The sequence below is a fragment of the Chanodichthys erythropterus genome, chromosome 1 (assembly GCF_024489055.1).
Source record: "Chanodichthys erythropterus isolate Z2021 chromosome 1, ASM2448905v1, whole genome shotgun sequence".
NCBI lineage: Eukaryota > Metazoa > Chordata > Actinopteri > Cypriniformes > Xenocyprididae > Chanodichthys > Chanodichthys erythropterus.
The window spans coordinates 4,842,237-4,861,231 of NC_090221.1; the positions used below are offsets into that span (position 1 = coordinate 4,842,237).

Sequence of the window (18,995 nt, forward strand, 5' to 3'; positions counted from 1 at the left end):
TTTTAATTTTTTAACATTTAAAAACGTGTATTTGTATTATCATGCTAAATATTTTTCACACAGTGGGTTCATATACATGAAAATATACTCTACTGTTCAAAATTTTGGGTCAGAAAGATTTTTTAAATGTTTTTAAAGGCATACATTTATTGCATTTATTTGATCAAAATATAGTGAAGACAGTAAAGTTGTGAGATGTTATTACAATGTAAAATAACTTTTCTATTTGAATATATTTTAAAATGTAATTTCTTCCTGTGATCAAAGCTGAATTTTCAGCATCATTACTCCACTCTTCAGTGTCACATGATCCTTCAGAAATCATTCTAATATGCTGATTTGCTGCTCAAGAAACATTTCTGATTATTATCAATGATGAAAACAGTTGTGCTGCTTCATATTTTTGTGGAAACCGTGATACATTTTTTCAGGATTCTTTGAATAGAAAGTTCATTTATTTGAAATAGAAATCTTTCATGACATTATAAATGTCTTTACTGTCACTTTTGATCAATTTAATGCAATTCACAGACCCCAAACTTTTGAACACTAGTTAAAAAAGTTTTTTTCCGAAGGGGGGAGTCATATGTGTGGAAGCCAGATTGATCTTCTCTCCTGATTTAGCATGCTGAGACTGAAACCAACATAATGTGAGTTGAAGTTAAAACATTAATGCTCCTTCCATTCATAGAATAATGTGAGTTGGCATGGTGAAATCTTTCAAGTAGCTCAGAAAGCTCCGAATAAATCCTGAATCCCACCGTTGTAATCCTCAGTTTGCCTCTGGGCTGCATGTAATGGGTGCAGTGAGATTAGTCTCTGGTTCCCTTAGCCCTATACAGGTAAATCCACAGAGACCGACTACACAGCCCTCGCTGATAGCAGTCCTTCCACCATTCAGACTCAAGGGCAAATGGTGCAAACTGCAAATCCAGCTGTTTGGTTTAAATGCTACAGATTTCAGTTCACAACACAAGCAATAAGGGTTTGGCTGGTTAGCATGGACCAGTTAGACACTGCTGGTAAATAACTACACCATTCTGGGTCCAAAAATCATCTTTGTCCATTGACTTAAAGGATTAGTTCACTTCAGAATTAAAATTTCCTGATAATTCCCATGTCATCCAAGATGGTTTTTGAGGAAAACATTCCATATGAAATTTTTCTCCATATGAAACTGACATTTGAACCTTCAACCCGCTGAACCCCAGTGAAGTCCACTATGTGGAGAAAAATCCTGGAATGTTTTCCTCAAAAACCTTCATTTATTTTCGACTGAAGAGAGAAAGACATGAACATCTTGGATGACATGGGGATGAGTAAATTATCAGGAAATTCTAATTCTGAAGTGAACTAATCCTGTTTATTTGGACAAAATAATTTTTATTATAAAACTACTGTTCAAAAGTTGGTTAGACTTTTTCATGTTTTTGAAAGTAGTCTCTTATGCTCAGCAATGCTGCATTTATTTGATCAATTTTACAGTAAAAACAGTAATATTGTGAAATATTACATCAATTTAAAATAACATTTCTGTATGAATATACTTTAAAGGGGACCTATTATGCCCTTTTTCAAAGAGTTGATTGGGGGGTCTACTAGAATAGGTTTTCATGGCTGAATGTTTAAAAAAAAACATTATTTTTCAGCACCTCTCTTCCCAGTCTGTCAGTAAAGCTCTGTTTAGATCCTGTCTATGTCTATAAAGCTCCTCTTTCCAAAAAGCGCAATGTGCTCTGATTGGTCAGCTGGACCATTGTGTTGTGATTTGTCAACCTCTTCGCATGTGTTTGGAAAATATCACTCCACCTTACCATAATTGTGAGTTTCAACACACTACTAACGCAACTCAACTCATTTATTTATTTATGTTTATGTATGTTTACTTAAGTCTTCAGTGTGGTATGATGCTTCAGAAATCATTCTAATATGCTGATTTGCTGTTTAAGAAACATTTCTGATTATTATCATTGTTGAAACCTATGGAAGAGGATTAGGGCCAAGCAATAATAAAAAATAAAACTATCTCGAGATTGAAGTTGTTAAATTTTGGGAAAAAAGTCAAAATAAAATGTTGAGAATAAACTCATTAAATTACGAGAAAAAACTTGAGATAAAATGTTGAGAATAAAGTCATTAAATTATGAGAAAAAAATTGTAATTGAACGAATTTGTTCTCGTAATTTAACGCCTTTTTTCATAATTTAATGACTTTATTCTCATCATTTTATCTTGACTTTTTTCTCGAAATTTAACATTTGTTCTCGTAATTTAACGACTTTTTTCTTGTAATTTAATGACTTTATTCTCAACATTTTATCTTGAATTTGTTCTCGTAATTTAACGACTTTTTTCTCGTAATTTAATGACTTTATTCTCAACATTTTATCTTGACATTTTTCTCGAAATTTAACAACATTTTTCTCATAATTTAACGAATTTGTTCTCGTAATTTAACGACTTTTTTCTCGTAATTTAATGACTTTAATCTCAACATTTTATCTCGACTTTTTTCTCGAAATTTAACAACATTTTTCTCATAATTTAATGAATTTGTTCTCGTAATTTAATGACTTTTTTCTTGTAATTTAATGACTTTATTCTCAACATTTTATCTCGACTTTTTTCTTGAAATTTAACAACATTTTTCTCATAATTTAATGAATTTGTTCTCGTAATTTAACGACTTTTTTCTTGTAATTTAATGACTTTATTCTCAACATTTTATCTCGACTTTTTTCTTGAAATTTAACAAGTTTTTTTCTCGTAATTGAATGACTTTTTTCTCTAAATTTAACAACATTTTTCTCATAATTTAACGAATTTGTTCTCGTAATTTAACGACTTTTTTTTCATAATTTAATGACTTTATTCTCAACATTTTATCTCGACTTTTTTCTTGAAATTTAACAACATTTTTCTCATAATTTAATGAATTTGTTCTCGTAATTTAATGACTTTTTTCTTGTAATTTAATGACTTTATTCTCAACATTTTATCTCGACTTTTTTCTTGAAATTTAACAACATTTTTCTCATAATTTAATGAATTTGTTCTCGTAATTTAACGACTTTTTTCTTGTAATTTAATGACTTTATTCTCAACATTTTATCTCGACTTTTTTCTTGAAATTTAACAAGTTTTTTTCTCGTAATTGAATGACTTTTTTCTCTAAATTTAACAACATTTTTCTCATAATTTAACGAATTTGTTCTCGTAATTTAACGACTTTTTTTTCATAATTTAATGACTTTATTCTCAACATTTATCTCGACTTTTTTCTTGAAATTTAACAACATTTTTCTCATAATTTAACAAATTTGTTCTCGTAATTTAACGACTTTTTTCTTGTAATTTAATGACTTTATTCTCAACATTTATCTCGACTTTTTTCTTGAAATTTAACAACATTTTTCTCATAATTTAACAAACTTGTTCTCGTAATTTAACGACTTTTTTTTCATAATTTAATGACTTTATTCTCAACATTTTATCTCGACTTTTTGCTCGAAATTTAATGACATTTTTCTCATAATTTAACAAATTTGTTCTCATAATTTAACGACTTTTTTCTTGTAATTTAATGACTTTATTCTCAACATTTTATCTTGAATTTTTTCTCAAAATTTAACGACATTTTTCTCATAATTTAACGAATTTGTTCTCTTAATCTCGAGATGTTGTTTTTTTTTTTTTTTTATTATCGCTATTATCCCTAATCCTCTTCCGTAGAAACCAGTTATTTTTGTGAAAACATTTTTTCTAGTTTTTTATGAATAGAACATTCAAAAGAACAGCATTTATTTGAAATATAACTGTCGTTTACTGTCATTTTTGATCAATCTAATGCATCTTTGCTGAATAAAAGTCTTTTGAACTGCAGTGTAGCTATATCATAATATTTCATTGGTATAGTATGTTTGCCAGTCATCATTTTTGTTCTCAAAAGCAGGAAATGGAAAATATTTTTCCGTCTGTTTTCCACGGTTTTGGATAGCCATTAACAGGAGCGCTCTCAGATAGCCTCCATGTAATGGCACGTGAACATGGTTGTATGATTAAATATTCGTGTGTATATGGAGTGTTTTTCATTTCAGGAGGCACAGCACAGCAGTAGGTTTGCTGCATTATCATTATCACCCCCTGGTTAATGAAACTCCCCAGCCACAGTGATCCACGGCTGGGGTTCAGCCCTTCATTCTGCCTCACTGGGGCTATCAGTCAGTGCCTGCTCTCTGCACTGCAGCCCGGAGCTGTCACCTCCCTGCACTACACAATAAAACAACTCCCCGGCATTACCACGGGAGCTTATCGACCTCCTCCTCCTGCATATACCTCTGCGTCGGGTGTAGAAAGAGGATTCCCCCTGCTGGACAGCGCTGAGATATGTGCTCAGCAGTGATGGGACTGACACCAGAGCAAGCTTGTTTTAGCGGTAGCTGTCCTGAAAACACTTGAATATTTATTGATTTATAAATCTTGAAACTACTTTAATAATAAAGTATAGTGTCCTAGCAGGTACTGCACAATGTGGAACCTGAATCTCACGCCTTAGTCTCACTAAAAAAAACAAACAAAAAAACAGAAATAGATATTTATTCTGAATGACTACTTAATTTGCAACCAATTAAAAAATGTGTTCTATATAGTATGGATGGGTGTAGTATAAATGAAGTCTGGACATACTGCATTCATTTGTGTTGCTTCACTGCCCTCCACAAATCCTTTCCTAGCTACACTGGATAGTATGGGAAGCATGGGAAGTGTCTATATAGTGCACCAGTTGGGTTCATTTTCTCTATAGAGGAATTGATTTTTAACCATAACTTAACAATAAACCATTAAAGACCGACCCACTGTTATTAATCAATGGCATATGTTCCCATTAACTTTTTTTTTTTTAAATAAAAATGTTCAACAGTAGAGTTCATGGTAAAAAAGAACTATATTACCCATGATTCTGCAGTGAAATTTCCACCAATCAGAGAACTGTGACAATAAAACATTTGAATACTCATGACTCCCATGAAGCACTGTGATTTGACGTAATAGCATTCTACTATTGTACTCATACTATTTCTTGCAAATGAAGATATGACAGAAATACTAGTATGCTAGTATGTTAATAATAATTGAGCCAATGTTCCAGTTTTGTGTGCATCAGACACTCAGTAAACCAATGGTATGTTCACGTCCTCCTGGGAAGTTCGTATTTACCAAGTGGGAAGTCGTGTTTATGACATCAGGTGCGTTCAAGTCGGTTTTCGTCTGAGCAAGATGGCGGTGTACCTTCTCTACATTAACTACACAAAAATACAGCAAGGTTTTTGAAATTTACTTCTTGAAAATGAAGTCCAAAGGATGTGCATCACGCTTGTTTTGCTTTTTGGTGTTTTAATTTATGAAGCCTCTGTAAACTTAATTGTTACATATTATATTGTTATATTACAATGCTATTATATTTCATGCAGGGAATTTGCTTATTTTATTCTAAATAAAAAAAAAAACTGACAATGTCACTGCTAAATATTGTGTTATTCCACCATGTTTCTCACTGACATGCCCACAACTCATAAAGATCAGGGCTTAACGAAAATCCCGAGCTTCCCGCTGGTATTTACAACTTTGTGGTGGCATTCATGTGCGTTCAACTCGTACATACGATCTTTCTGACATGACTTGAACACACCATAAGAGATGCAAAGATTCTTTGGTTCAAATGAAGATGCAAGTTTATGTTTATTTGCATAAATAGACCTTAATTTAGCTCTCATCCTTTAATATGATGTACTTTTATAGCATTTTGACTAATATCTAGATTATTTACTGGAAACAACTCAGGGCTTTTCACACTGCGCTTAACGCTGGGTCATCTTCGTTCTAAACACCGCTTTTAACCCTGGGTAGAAGAACGTTTCACACTTGTCATTTAGAAGCAGGGTTAGCACCACTTTTTACCAGGAGTTATGAAACCCTGTTTTGGTGTTAACAATGCATTGTGGTGCCAGACTTATACAGTGTGAAACGATGCAATGTTAGAATGTTACAGCAACAGACAACCAATCACATACTCATATTTGCCTGCTTTGGACAGTTACAGAAACACTGGCATTGTATATAAACTGTAAATTCAGTGTTTGAGAGGAAAATGTCCAATGCTGACAGAAAACAAAGAAGAGACTGTTTCTTCACGATGATGCGCAATGCTAGAGTTATGTAAACAGGTCACGTGCTGCATTCATCCAATCAATGACACTGACATCGCAAATATGCAAATAAGACCATTAACCAAAGGTTTAGGAATGTACAGTGTGAAACGTCATCTTGCGAATAACCACACTTTAAAAAAATGTTTGGTTAAAAACAACCCAAGTTGGGTTGAAAATGGACAAACCCAACAATTGGGTTGTTTTTAACCTAGCAGTAGGGTTAAATGTTTGCCCAACCTGCTGGGCAGTTTTATTTAACCCAACTATTGTTTAAAAATTACTATATGGCTGGCTTAAAATGAACACAAAATAGGTTGGAAATTCAACACATAATTACTAGAGGCAACAATAATAATGAAAAGGTGAACATTTATTAATAAGCAATTTAATAAATGTTTATTGTTTCATTATTATTCATTAAGCTTATTAATAAATGTTCATTTATTAAACATATTAATTTCCAACATACTTTGGGTTCATTTTAATTAAGCAATACAGTAATTTTTAATCAATAGTTGAGTTAAATAAAACTACCCAGCAGGTTGGGCAAACATTTAACCCAGACGCTGGGTTAAAAACAACCCAATCGCTGGGTTTGTCCATTTTCAACCCAACTTGGGATTTTTAACCCAGCTTTTTTAGAGTGCAGGATTAATTCTGAACCATGGGTAAATTTTGAGCAGTGAAACAAGATAACCCATGATTCCATTTATCCAGAATTTACAATAACTATTTCAAGTGTGAAAAGCCCTTCTGTTTATTGCTACACAATATGTGCATAACAGAGTACATCAGACTACCAGAATGCCCCTGTGCCAGACTGCATGGCCTGACAGAGCTGTATTAATAACTGGGTGAAGCAGTGCGACCTCTGGACTGCAGATGTCTTTGCCTTGCCTAACAATGACAAGTGCATATTAGTGAGTAGCCTATTGATGGAGAGTAATCACCTCGTTAGGGCTGATTGTAATGCAGGGCGGATCGCTCATAGGGAACTCTGAACGCTGCAGCTGCCGTTCATACGAGGGGTGATTGTCTATGCAAATAAGCATGAGGAGATAACTAAGTCACTGTCGCACTCTGGCTGGCCGTCTTGAGTTGGGGTGGCAAAGGTGCAGAGTGAGGCTGATTTGTGTGGTTTTATTTGGTTTGGTGCAGCCTGAATTATAGTGCAGCTCTGGAGTGTTTAATAGAGCCTGAGGTGTTGAGTGGACTTGGCACCGGACTGTAGTGTGCTGCAAAGTACTGCAGTCTTTTGTTGTTGCATTACGCGACTCTGGAATACTTGATTCTGATTGGTTAGTTAGATCACTCAGCAGTCAAATATTTTTGAGTAATGTCCGTTGACCAGGACGACTTTGCATAACTGACTGCACATCCAGCCTCCTACGAATAAAATAATAAATGAATAAACATGAAATATTGGTTGACTTATTTTAAGCTGAGATAATGCACAGTCAGATGGTCATTATTGCAAAATAAGCTCTTTGCGTCAGGGACCTGATCATGCTGTCAGGGTTTATTTGTGGTGTTCATATAGTAATAGGGATTCTTGGTTTAACACACCTCTGACAGCAGTGTAGCAGTACTGCTTGTGCTGTAGACATGAATGACAACTCAAATCATGTCGGTTGTTCAGGAGAGGATTAGATTTCTAAAATGGGATGAAAAATCCCATAGTTACTTTGAAGTAGAGACCTGAGACACATGTAGGGACCAAAATATAACATTTGGGTGAGTTGTTTTGACTTGAGTGTGTAATCAACCACACACAAGATACTAGAAACCCAAGAAATAAGCTGTTTTTCCACCGCCAGGCTCAACCTTTCTCCTTCCCAACCTTTCTCTAACCATTCTATTCCATGTCGATCCGCCCCAGCCGGTACAGATATGGTTTCGTTGTCCACTGTGGGGGCGATAACGGAGCTCTTTGGAATGTAATGCAAATGCATCAGTCGTTGCCTTGATAATGCAAGAGTTTGCAGACGATAAGAGATGCAAATAGTGACCGCATTATGGATGGGATATTTTTATTATTAACTTGTGTTTACTTCGATCAAATTGCACGCCTGGCCAGCTACAGAGAAACAGTCAACAGAAAAGTGAATTCTGGGTTGAGAACCGCAGTGATGACATACTTTTGGAAGTTGGTATCACTCTGGTTCTCTCAACAAAAAATAAATAAATAAATAAAAAAAATAAATAAAAAAATAATGTAATCAATCCCGATTAATTGCACTTAACATTTTTAAGTTTTTAATATATTTTTATATTGTAATACTTTCACATTTATCTCCAAAATAATGTAGAAACAACACAGACTGCATGTTTTTAAATATTTGTTTAATGGCATCTTTTTACTAAGAATGAAGACCAGAATCACTGATACTGATGGATTTATTTCTCAATTTTAGCCATTAATTATAACCATTGAACATTACAGTATAATTGAAAGCTATAATTTTTAAAGGGTTAGTTCACCCAAAAATGGAAATTCTGTCATTTATTACTCACCTTCATGCTGTTCCACACCCGTAAGACACAAATTAAAACACAAATTAAGATATTTTAGTTGAAATCCGATGGCTCAGTGAGGCCTCCATAGGGAGCAATGACATTTCCTCTCTCAAGATCCATAAAGGTACTAAAAACATATTTAAATCGGTTCATGTGAGTACAGTGGTTCAATATTAATATTATAAAGCGACGAGAATATTTTTAGAGCGCCAAAAAAAAACAAAATAACGACTTATTTAGTGATGGCTGATTTCATAACTCTGCTTCAGGAAAATTCTGAGCGTTATGAATCAGTGTATCGAATCAGTGGTTTGGAGCGCCAAAGTCACGTGATTTCAGCCGTTGGCAGTTTGACACGCGATCGGAATCATGATTCGATACACTGCTTCAGGAAGCTTCAGAGCGAATCAGTGTTTCGAAATCGGCCATCACTAAATTAGTCGTTATTTTGTTTTTTTGGAAAATATTCTCGTCGCTTTATAATATTAACATTGAGCCACTGTACTCACATGAACTGATTTAAATATGTTTTTAGTACCTTTATGGATCTTCAGAGAGGGGGTGTCCATTGCTCCCTATGGAGGCCTCACGGAGCCATCGGATTTCAACAAAAATATCTTGATTTGTGTTCCGAAGATTAACGAAGGTCTTACGGGTGTAGAACGGCATGACGGTAAGTAGTAAATGACAGAATTTTCATTTTTGGGTGAACTAACTCTTTAACAATGTTGAAAAACATAACTTTTAATTTAACTTAAAACAATCTTCACATAAACCTATTGTAATAAGTCACATTTAGCTGTGCTCTTAATATGTCAGGGCTCAGCACTTCAGATTTTTACCTGCCCTTCTAAAATGAACAAAAAAAGTTATTGTTTCTGACCCATGTAGCTTTGTAAACAGTGCTTTAAGATTTTCAGGTAGGTCTAACAGATAAATATACATAAAATGAATAATTTCTGTATCTGTGCAGTTAAGAAACACTGAACAATTTTCACTGCATAAATTATAAATTGAGTATAGGTGAATCCTTATTAAAGCTACAAAAGTGATTAACATTAATGACAGAACAACGGCATGTTCATTAGGCTGCTGTCACTTTAAGACCTGACGCAGATCTGACACACATCCTATTTTCACTTTATGGTCATTTAAGACTTAATTTTTTTAACGAATTTAAAGAGATAGTTCACCCAAAAATGAAAATTTGATGTTTATCTGCTTACCCCCAGTGCATCCAAGATGTAGGTGACATTTTTTCTTCAGTCGATCACAAATGATGATTTTTAACTGCAACCGCTGCCGTCTGTCAGTCAAATAATGGCGGTTGATGGGAACTTCATCTATAAGAGTGAATAAACCTTGCTTAGGCAAATCCAAATGAAACCCTGTGGCTCGTGACGACACATTAATGTCCTAAGACACGAAACGATCGGTTTGTGCGAGAAACCGAACAGTATTTATATAATTTGTACCTCTAATACACCACTATGTCCAACTTCGTTCAGCTTCCGGCTAGTAAGGTCTGATCGCGCTCTGACAACGGAAGTGATGTCTCGCGCTCATTGAAGTATGTGGGCGAGACATCAATTCCGTCAACAGAACGTGTTTTTTGACCTCACTAACAGGAAGCTGAACGGAGTTGGACATAGTGGTGTATTAGAGATAAAAATGATATAAATAATGTTCGGTTTCTCGCACAAACCGATCGTTTCGTGTCTTAGGACATTAATGTGTCGTCACGAGACGCAGGTTTTAATTTTGATTTGTCTAAGCAAGTTTTATTTACTCTTATAGTTGAAGTTCCCATCTACTGCTATTATTTGACTGACAGACGGCAGCGGTTGCAGTTAAAAATCATAATTTGCGTTCGACTGAAGAAACAAATTCACCTACATCTTGAATGCACTGGGGGTAAGCAGATTAACATCAAATTTTCATTTTTGGGTGAACTATCCCTTTAAGACTGTGCTTATGAGGATAATTGATAATTTGGCGTAATTTTGTGTGTTTTTGTACATTCAAGCACGATAGAGAACTCGATGCGACCGGCGTGCTGTCTGAAGCGGCTTTCTGTGCGCATGAGTCATGTGTGTCACACAGACAGCCCACCGGTACAGATTTGAGATCTCTTTTGTGTCTTATCGTGCTTGTATGGTTTAAAAGCATTTGCATGAATACCATATAATGTAACACTAGCCAAAAGATGATAGGAAAAAAAAACTGAAAAAATTTATCATCCATTAACGTGTTCATTTTAAAAAAACGTGTAAAGTTTTTTACATTGGCATTTGGATTATTGCGAAAAATAAGCTCTATGACAAACAAAAAATTCAGGATTTTTACATGTTTTGTTCATCAAGATAATCTTTACAAATGAACACAACGTTTATGAATTTTGAGGAAAAAAATGAAGGTAGACTATAAATGAACTACACCATGGTGGCACAACCTAAACATTACCACCACTAAGCTTCCGACAATCTTTATTTAAAATGTACAAGTTAGAAAATTATACCTAAAATGGTTTGCAAGAACAAGCAAACCAAAGTTAGTAAAAGAGTTTTCCTGCTTGACATAATGTTTCATGTCCTTGACAGTGTCTGTAGTCCCATTTAGACAATAAGCAAATGCCTTTTTCATGATATTTTATGTCATAGAATAAATTATGAAAATATCTTGAGCTTATGTTAACCACAAACCTTATTTCAGGCATTAAAAAAAAAAAAAAAAAAAAAGTTCTCATTGACGAGGTTTTTGCACTCAATCTTGCAGAAAACTCTAAAAAGCGTTTGCATTTTCATCAGAAAGTTTTAAAAACGTTTTTTTTTTTTTTTTTGCCAAATGCTTTGATATTAGAAAATGCATGCGGCTCAAGACGTAGCTCTATTAATACAAAAGGCAAGTGTTTAATTAGTAAGCATATTTAGAATCAATGCTTGGCCTAAAATGTCGCTCTTGAGCCAGCAGTTCTCCTTATACCCTGGAGGTCACTGCACAGTGCGACAGGAATAGAAAGGTTTCTAGATGTGATTGGACCAATGCAGCTGATGTCAGTGGCTGTCCCAAAACAGGGTTGAAAATGATTTTGGCCATTAGGGATATGCACCAAACAAATGCTATTTGTCGGCTTCTCATTTGAATTCCCAGCATTTATGAGGCCACAGATGTTTATTGGAGGAAAAAAATCACATTTTTGTAAACATATATTCATTCAAGACTCATAACCATTGCGCACATCAGCATAACGCCTGAATCTGTTTCATATGCAGTTCGTAAAATATTCATTCCAAGTCACCCATAGGTGATAAAACAACAGACGTATGTAAATGCAATGCATTGTAATGGCCTACACAGATAGATAAATGTCGTACATCACCCCGGTATCAATGTATTTGATAGAGGTGACTTTCACTTTAATATATGCTTTATATAAAATCATCCCATTCCCGATCATCTGATGCAAAACATTTTAAATGTATATAGATATATACAATGAGGCTGCTACTTTACGGCCATTTCAGTTTCTGTCGTTAATCACGACATCCCAATAAAAGACATCAAAACATCAGTCACATCTACGGGCTTTGATTGATGAAGGAGCCAAGAGGTCCTGTATATAGTGGCGGATGCCACACCCCTGATTTGCAAACGCTGCCGTGAGCTGCATTCTGACGTTCGGCAGTAATATCGCACTCCGCTTAAAACCTCGAGGACGCAGGCTAGCGTTCTGCTTATTGTTTTTTTCCCTCGCCTCTAACAGTTGGACTGGGAACGCAGCTGGCACGCCTAATGCAGTAATGGCGGAGTTTTAATTAGGAAGGGAGGGTAATGAATCTGGCAGGGGCCGGGCCGGGAGGGAAAGTGACGCAGGACGCAGCGGTGCTGCAGCCCGGCTCCTCTTTACAGCTCCACGTCACGTCTCGGAGCCACCACATTAATCATATGGCAGCAGAAATAAAGCCGAGCATCCGTAATACTTACAAATGGTGAGCCAGTGCGGCTGAAGGACAAGGAAAGGTTGTAGCACCCTGGCATCAAAGACAGCGTCGTATACAAAAACAAAGGGGCAGTGGAATAACATCACCCCTCACACACACACATCCTAGTGTGATCTTCCATTTACCCCGGCACACATTAACAGTTATAAATGGGATGGCTGAAAGACAAGGACAGAAGGAGGACAAAGTGTCTAAAAATGGAGTCCTGCGTAGAAAATGGCTGATCTTTCACTAAAAGCGAGCGGGATGGTTAGATGTTTGCACCTGTAAATTGAAGACATGCATTACGAACATAATGATCCTATTTCGCTTCTGCGGTTTGTGTTTAAACAGGCACAATCTTGGTGAAATATCTACCCGCCCTGAAATGTAATTAACCGAGGTGGTTATTTTGGTTCTGTTTTCATTAACGTGTAAGATAGAGTCCATCTGCTGAATCTCAAATAAGAGCATGTGGAGGTGGGGAGCAAGGCAAGGTCAGTCCATTAACTGAAACGTGAAATATTGTGACCTATGACTGCACCCTGTGCCACATGTCAATAGTTAATACTCATAAAACATGTAATCCACCTCAAAGGACTGGAGGACTTAAGGGATACTCCACCAAAAAATGAAAATTCTCTCATCATTTATTCACCCTAATGCCATCCAAGATGTATATGATTTTCTTTCTGCAGATGAACTGCTGAAAAATAATAATCTATGTGAGTCCATATAATGGAAGTGGACAGTACCCCAAAAAAACGAACACAAAACGAACATGACAGTAATTAATCCATATGACCCCAGTGGATGAAGCGGAACGACGCAGATATAGCAACTTCTAATATAAACCATTGGTGCCTGTCAGCGGTCATACGTGCGTTTGAGTTCACGCTTGAAGTAAACATGAGCACGTTGTGAAGCATGATGTAAGCTCATGAACCCACGTATGGCAGTTGGCTGATTCTTAGACGTATCGTTTTGCTTTGCATGATTTTTTTCCCCCCAGCCAGTTCAGCAGAAATTCTGCCCAGCAACACATTTTTCTTAATTGTGATTGACATGCCCATTGAAATCTTTAGAATCGGGAAAAAAAATCACGCTTTTGCTTTACTTAGATATTGATTTATCAACTGGGGTCGTATGGATTAATGTTGTGATTGCTTCAAGTGGTTTTTGAGGCGTCAGCTTGTACCATTACTGGGTACTGGCATTATGTGAGGGCTTTTCACACTTGAGCCCTATTCGGACGGGATTAGTTTTACATGGGGAGGTGGGGGTAAAGTAATTATTAACAGAGCTTCTCAGTGATTTTAGTCCCATCCGAATATGCCATCTCGGTAATCATTACGGACAATGTCAGTAAAGATTACGGCGACTTTTACCTTCTGTAAAAATTACCTCAGGTAATACTAATCCAGTTCGAATAGACCCGCTGTAAATATGTACGGTGAAATTCCATCATTTCCTGTTTAAAAGTAGTTTTCTGAGCATTTTTCAAACATGAAAGCACTTGAAGAAACATTAATTTGTGTTGTAGGTGGTGGGACAAGTCTGTGGCAAACCTCAAGTATTTTCTACCTACCATTCAGAGCAAAAAGAAGATCGAAGCAATTGTCAGAGGCACAAAACTAATTTTATCTTTAGCTAAGTGCCTATTACCATCATAATCTAATCAGAATTTAATTAATAAATTGGACCTAACTGTTATTTATAGTTTATATATTTAGATTATATGTGTTTTTTTCGCACATTGTATCAGGAAGCAACGTATACCCACATGATGTGTGTAAATCGAGTTACCTCTCCCACTTCTGCTAGTTTTACTGAGATGTCTTGTCCTATGCGAATTGGCCAATTAATATTACAGACATCCTGAGGTAAAATTACTTCACTCCACCTCCCCACGTGAAACTAATCCTGTCCGAAAAGGGCTTTGTTCACACTAGTTAACCCTGGGTCATTGTAAACCTTGGGTAAACTGAATTGGTGTTATCAAAAGTACCGACTTGGCAGCGAATTCGGTACTTTTGACAACACTAAACTGAATCCATCTTGCTTCACGTTTTACTCTGCACATACTTTTGGGTTAACAATTAATCCTGGATATTCATAAATTTTACACTGAACCCTGGGTTAACGTGCTTTTGTCAGTGTCATTGCTTGGACGAGCGCAGAACGTGACCCGTTTACAAAGTCTCTAGCATTGTGCATATTTATATCATATAATGCTGACTGTGCTATTACGTTTTTTCCTGAATGGACTTTTCAGTCAATAAAGGTAAATTTAAAACTCCACTGTATTTTTTCCAACAAGACTGTTTGAAAGTTAGTCAGGTCGATACCAACAACAAGTGTCTAACCAGTCAGCATTAGGGGGCGTGTGACGGTCGAGGAGACAGAATGAGCAAGAAGAAGATTTGAACAAAGAGGCACAATACAAGAGAGCTTAAAAGAATATCACTGGAATGAAAGTTTATGACTGGGCAAGTGCTTTAAGACCAGCATTAATATTAGAAAAGCTTTCCAGCGCTGGAGAGAGCTAAGCGGGAAGGCCTGAAAACAGATGTGGAGGCTGCTTTGAACCTGCTCCACATGTGAGTAACACTGGGTTTGAGTGCCATCGATTGTCTGGAGCTGCTGTGCTGTTGGTGAACAACAATGTTTGTATTTACTCTTGTGTAATGTATGTTCATTTTTTGTGCTTCCTTGTCGTTTCGTTTATCATCTGTGCTTTATTTTTCGTGCGCGTCAGCTGTGATAAACGGACATCCACTCGCATTGCGTGTGTAACAGTGGCCAAATAGTGAGAGTTGAGCAGGTAAACCACTGCGCACTGACAACCGCTAGAGAATGCTGTGTTTAGTGTCATTGTTAGTGCACTTGCCTTGCCTGCCAGCAGCGAATGGATTTGAGACCGACTCGGAGCAGGGTGGTTAGGATTGGAAGGGTTAGTTTTGGAGGCGGAGCAATGAAGAGAAGGGTGGGTTTGTTTGGGTTGATTTCAAATATCAACAATGTCCAACAGCATTGTTGAAAAAATACATACTCCAACTTTAACGCGGTTTCCATATTTTGTTGCTGATGTGTGAATGGTTTCTGTGAGTAAATAATGAGAGAATTAAAAATGTTTGAGTGCAATTTCTTTCTCTGCTGTTTACATTCACAGACATAACCAACTGTGTTTGTGAACTTTGTTTTTGACATAACCTTGTGTTTATTTGACAGTTAAAAACATGTAAGAGAAATCAGTTTAAGATTCACAGGATGTGCTGTCTGACAGGAGCTGTGCACTCAGAAAACCATATATCAGAAGTTTAGACTTTTATGGCATTTAAAACGCATGCAAATGACTTACAAGATGAAGAAGAACTTCAGTGTCATGTGAGCTTGTGCGTGATAGAGATGGTAATCAAAACCAATCAGATGTTTTGTTAGAGTATCCGAGACACGAGCTGTACAGGCTCCGCCCTCTTCTGCGGCAGCTCATTTGCATTTAAAGCTACATGAACGAAAACAGCATGTTTTTCCTTCCACTCAAAAATGGGAATTTACAAGATGGTGTAATAAATGATCTGTGGGGTATTTTGAGCTGAAACTTCACACACATTCTGGGGACACCAGAGACTTATATTACATCTTGTTAAAAAAAAGGGGAGGGGCATAATAGGTCCCCTTTAAGGTGGAGCGTGTGTATAATGGGTTTCTTGACCGTTCAACACCTGTGCTGTATTGCAGGAGGACGAGGCGGGAGACGGCAGATTCAGCTTCGCCGCCTACGGCATGGGTCCGGCGTGTCTCCAGGCCAAAGACGGCATGGCCATCAAGGGCAACAACAACAACGCACCCACCTCCACCAACCCCCCTGAGAAGACCGTCGAGGAGATGCGCAAGCTCTTCATCAGCCGCGCCAAACGGATCGACACAGTGTCGCGTGTGGCCTTTCCGCTGGTCTTCCTCATTTTTAACATTTTCTACTGGATCATTTACAAGATCATACGCAGCGAGGATGTTCACAAGCAGTAAAGAGAATACACCCGCCTCTATGCCCCTCCCCTCGTCCCACCGTGCCCGCCTTTCTCTCACTGCAGTGCTCTCACTCGCTTTCGGTGATGACGAGTCCCCGGCAGAGGTATTTATTCCTTTTTTTTCGTCTCTTTCTCTCCTGTCCTCCTGAATAATCCGGACCTGTGCAATAGCAATGCAGTAAAATGCATGATATATGAATGTGGCAATATATTTACTAAAAAAATGAAAATGACTAAAAGTAAATATCCAACTTAAGAACTTCTGAACTTGTGACTGGGAATCCAAGAGGAAAACTTTTTTTGCAACTTGAAGACGCACTGCATTGCGAGAATATGGAGAAACATTACTGCTGTAATATATCATATATTTAAATGATAATACTTCCATAAGAAAGTCATTGAAAATGAAACATTTTTGGGGTCTCGAGGCAGTTTGGGGCTTCCATGAATACACAATGAAAATGTTGCAGAGACCGAGATTTGTTTTGGTCCTGGGGTCTTACGATGTTTCATTCTGATGTCGATTATTAATGGATCTTGATGAGTGCCAGTGAAAAAAAATTATTTATTCGAGCTGTGGTCAATGTGTTCCTCTATCTGTGCTCATTTAAAATTTTATTTATTTATTTATTTATTGTTTAAAACATCAGATTATGTTCTGTTCGTGTGCCAAACCTCATCTTTCAAGTTGACCAAAAAAAAAAAAAAAAAATTATTCATGTGTTCATTGTTTGTTATATTAAATGCTAAAATAACCACAAGGGGGAAAAAACACAAATAATTTATTAAATAAATATAGATATACAGTATGTAAAATAAATAAAATATACCTTTAAGCATTTTTTTCGCTTTGCATTCTTTTGTTTTGCCATCGTTTTCATCATCTCGGAATATGTCAGAAACGGGCGGAAGAGAGAAAAGCGAAGGGATCTTTCATATCTCATACTTCAACGGTGTTATTTTTATAAGCTTGGTTTAGCCGTCCAGCCAGTGCCATGATACTAGATCTATATTTCCAACCAAATGTATATTACAGTGATTTTTCAAACTATATGTATAAACACTGCATTGTGCAACAGAATAAAGAAGTGCACAAAGGTTTAGTTTATGAAATTTAGGATGCATCTTCATCTGGCTTCTCTATGCAATAATCGTATATGCAATTATTTTTCAGTGTTCATCTTGTCGAATATGGCCGTTTTATTCTGAAGGCCCTAAAAGATGCTATTTCGTACATGTTCAATTTTCTCTTCCAGTCATGCTCATTTGCTGCCTATGCATGGCGAGGCTTTTTTTGTGGCGCAGATGATATAGATGTCATTTTTCACTTTTGTAATGTTTTGTTTGACTGCCGAACTGAAGAGAAACACCATTATATAAAGTGAGCATGTGTCCAGGCTGTGTGATAGATGCTCCGTGTTGGATATGCAAGATTTTGCCATGCGTGACATAGATATTTTTGTTTGTTTGTTTAAAACCAAAGAGCAGTTTTGTTACTCTGTAGTCGTTTGCCTTTCAGGTTTTCAAACTCACGTTTGACTAGATTTTGTTGTCTCCATTTCATCCTGTTTGACCAATTTTGTAAGACCTGAAACATTTGTAATTTATTCAGTTTTTCAGACATTTATTGGAGAAAACCTACAAGCATATATCTTTGTACATTTTGTGACAGAAAATATTAGCTAGAAAAATGAACTTCCATCTAGGTCCAAATAGTGGTATCATAATGCTTTGTTGTACGTATATGATTTCAGTTGAGAGTGAAGGTAATTGATGGCACGTTTAATTTATTTCTATTAATTTCAAGGCATCATGGTAAATTTGAAGGGCTATTTTTTGATGATTAATGTCAAATCTTCTCCCTCAAATGAATCGGCTTGTGATAAAGTGCTCAAATGTGTGATCTGAAAACTGGTTTATACCTCACCAGTGAAGACACTGGATTAAACTATATATATATATATATATATATTCGACCTCGCTGTACGATATACGTTAAGCAGAAGCTGAGTTCTACTCGAGAAGAAGGTTGTAATGTGAAACGCTATCTACACGCAGCACAATGTAGCAAGAACACATTTCACACATCATTTGAATGTTCACACGTGATGAATTGTGCTGAAAGGAGTGTTCACGACTGGATCTGTGACATTACAAACCGTATTAATGATCATTGTTGTTTGAAAACGATGGTTCTTCCAGCAGGTTAAACTTCATCTGTGAGACTGATAGAGGCACACCATGTATGATATACATCA

The 18,995-nt window shown here is 36.4% G+C and overlaps 1 protein-coding gene across 2 annotated transcripts in view; it reads left to right on the plus strand.

The window, feature by feature from the left end:
- Positions 1 to 17,552, plus strand: part of glra1 (glycine receptor, alpha 1) — a 75,704-nt gene extending 58,152 nt beyond the window's left edge. Inside the window, exons 9-10 of one of the 2 annotated variants that reach the window (XM_067367126.1) lie at positions 7,368 to 7,375; positions 16,432 to 17,552. In XM_067367126.1, the coding sequence (XP_067223227.1) occupies positions 7,368 to 7,375; positions 16,432 to 16,735 (312 nt within the window). In that variant the 3' untranslated portion in view covers positions 16,736 to 17,552. The remainder of the gene's footprint in view (positions 1 to 7,367; positions 7,376 to 16,431) is intronic. The other variant, XM_067367214.1, reaches the window with a different exon arrangement.
- The last annotated feature ends 1,443 nt before the right edge of the window (positions 17,553 to 18,995 follow it).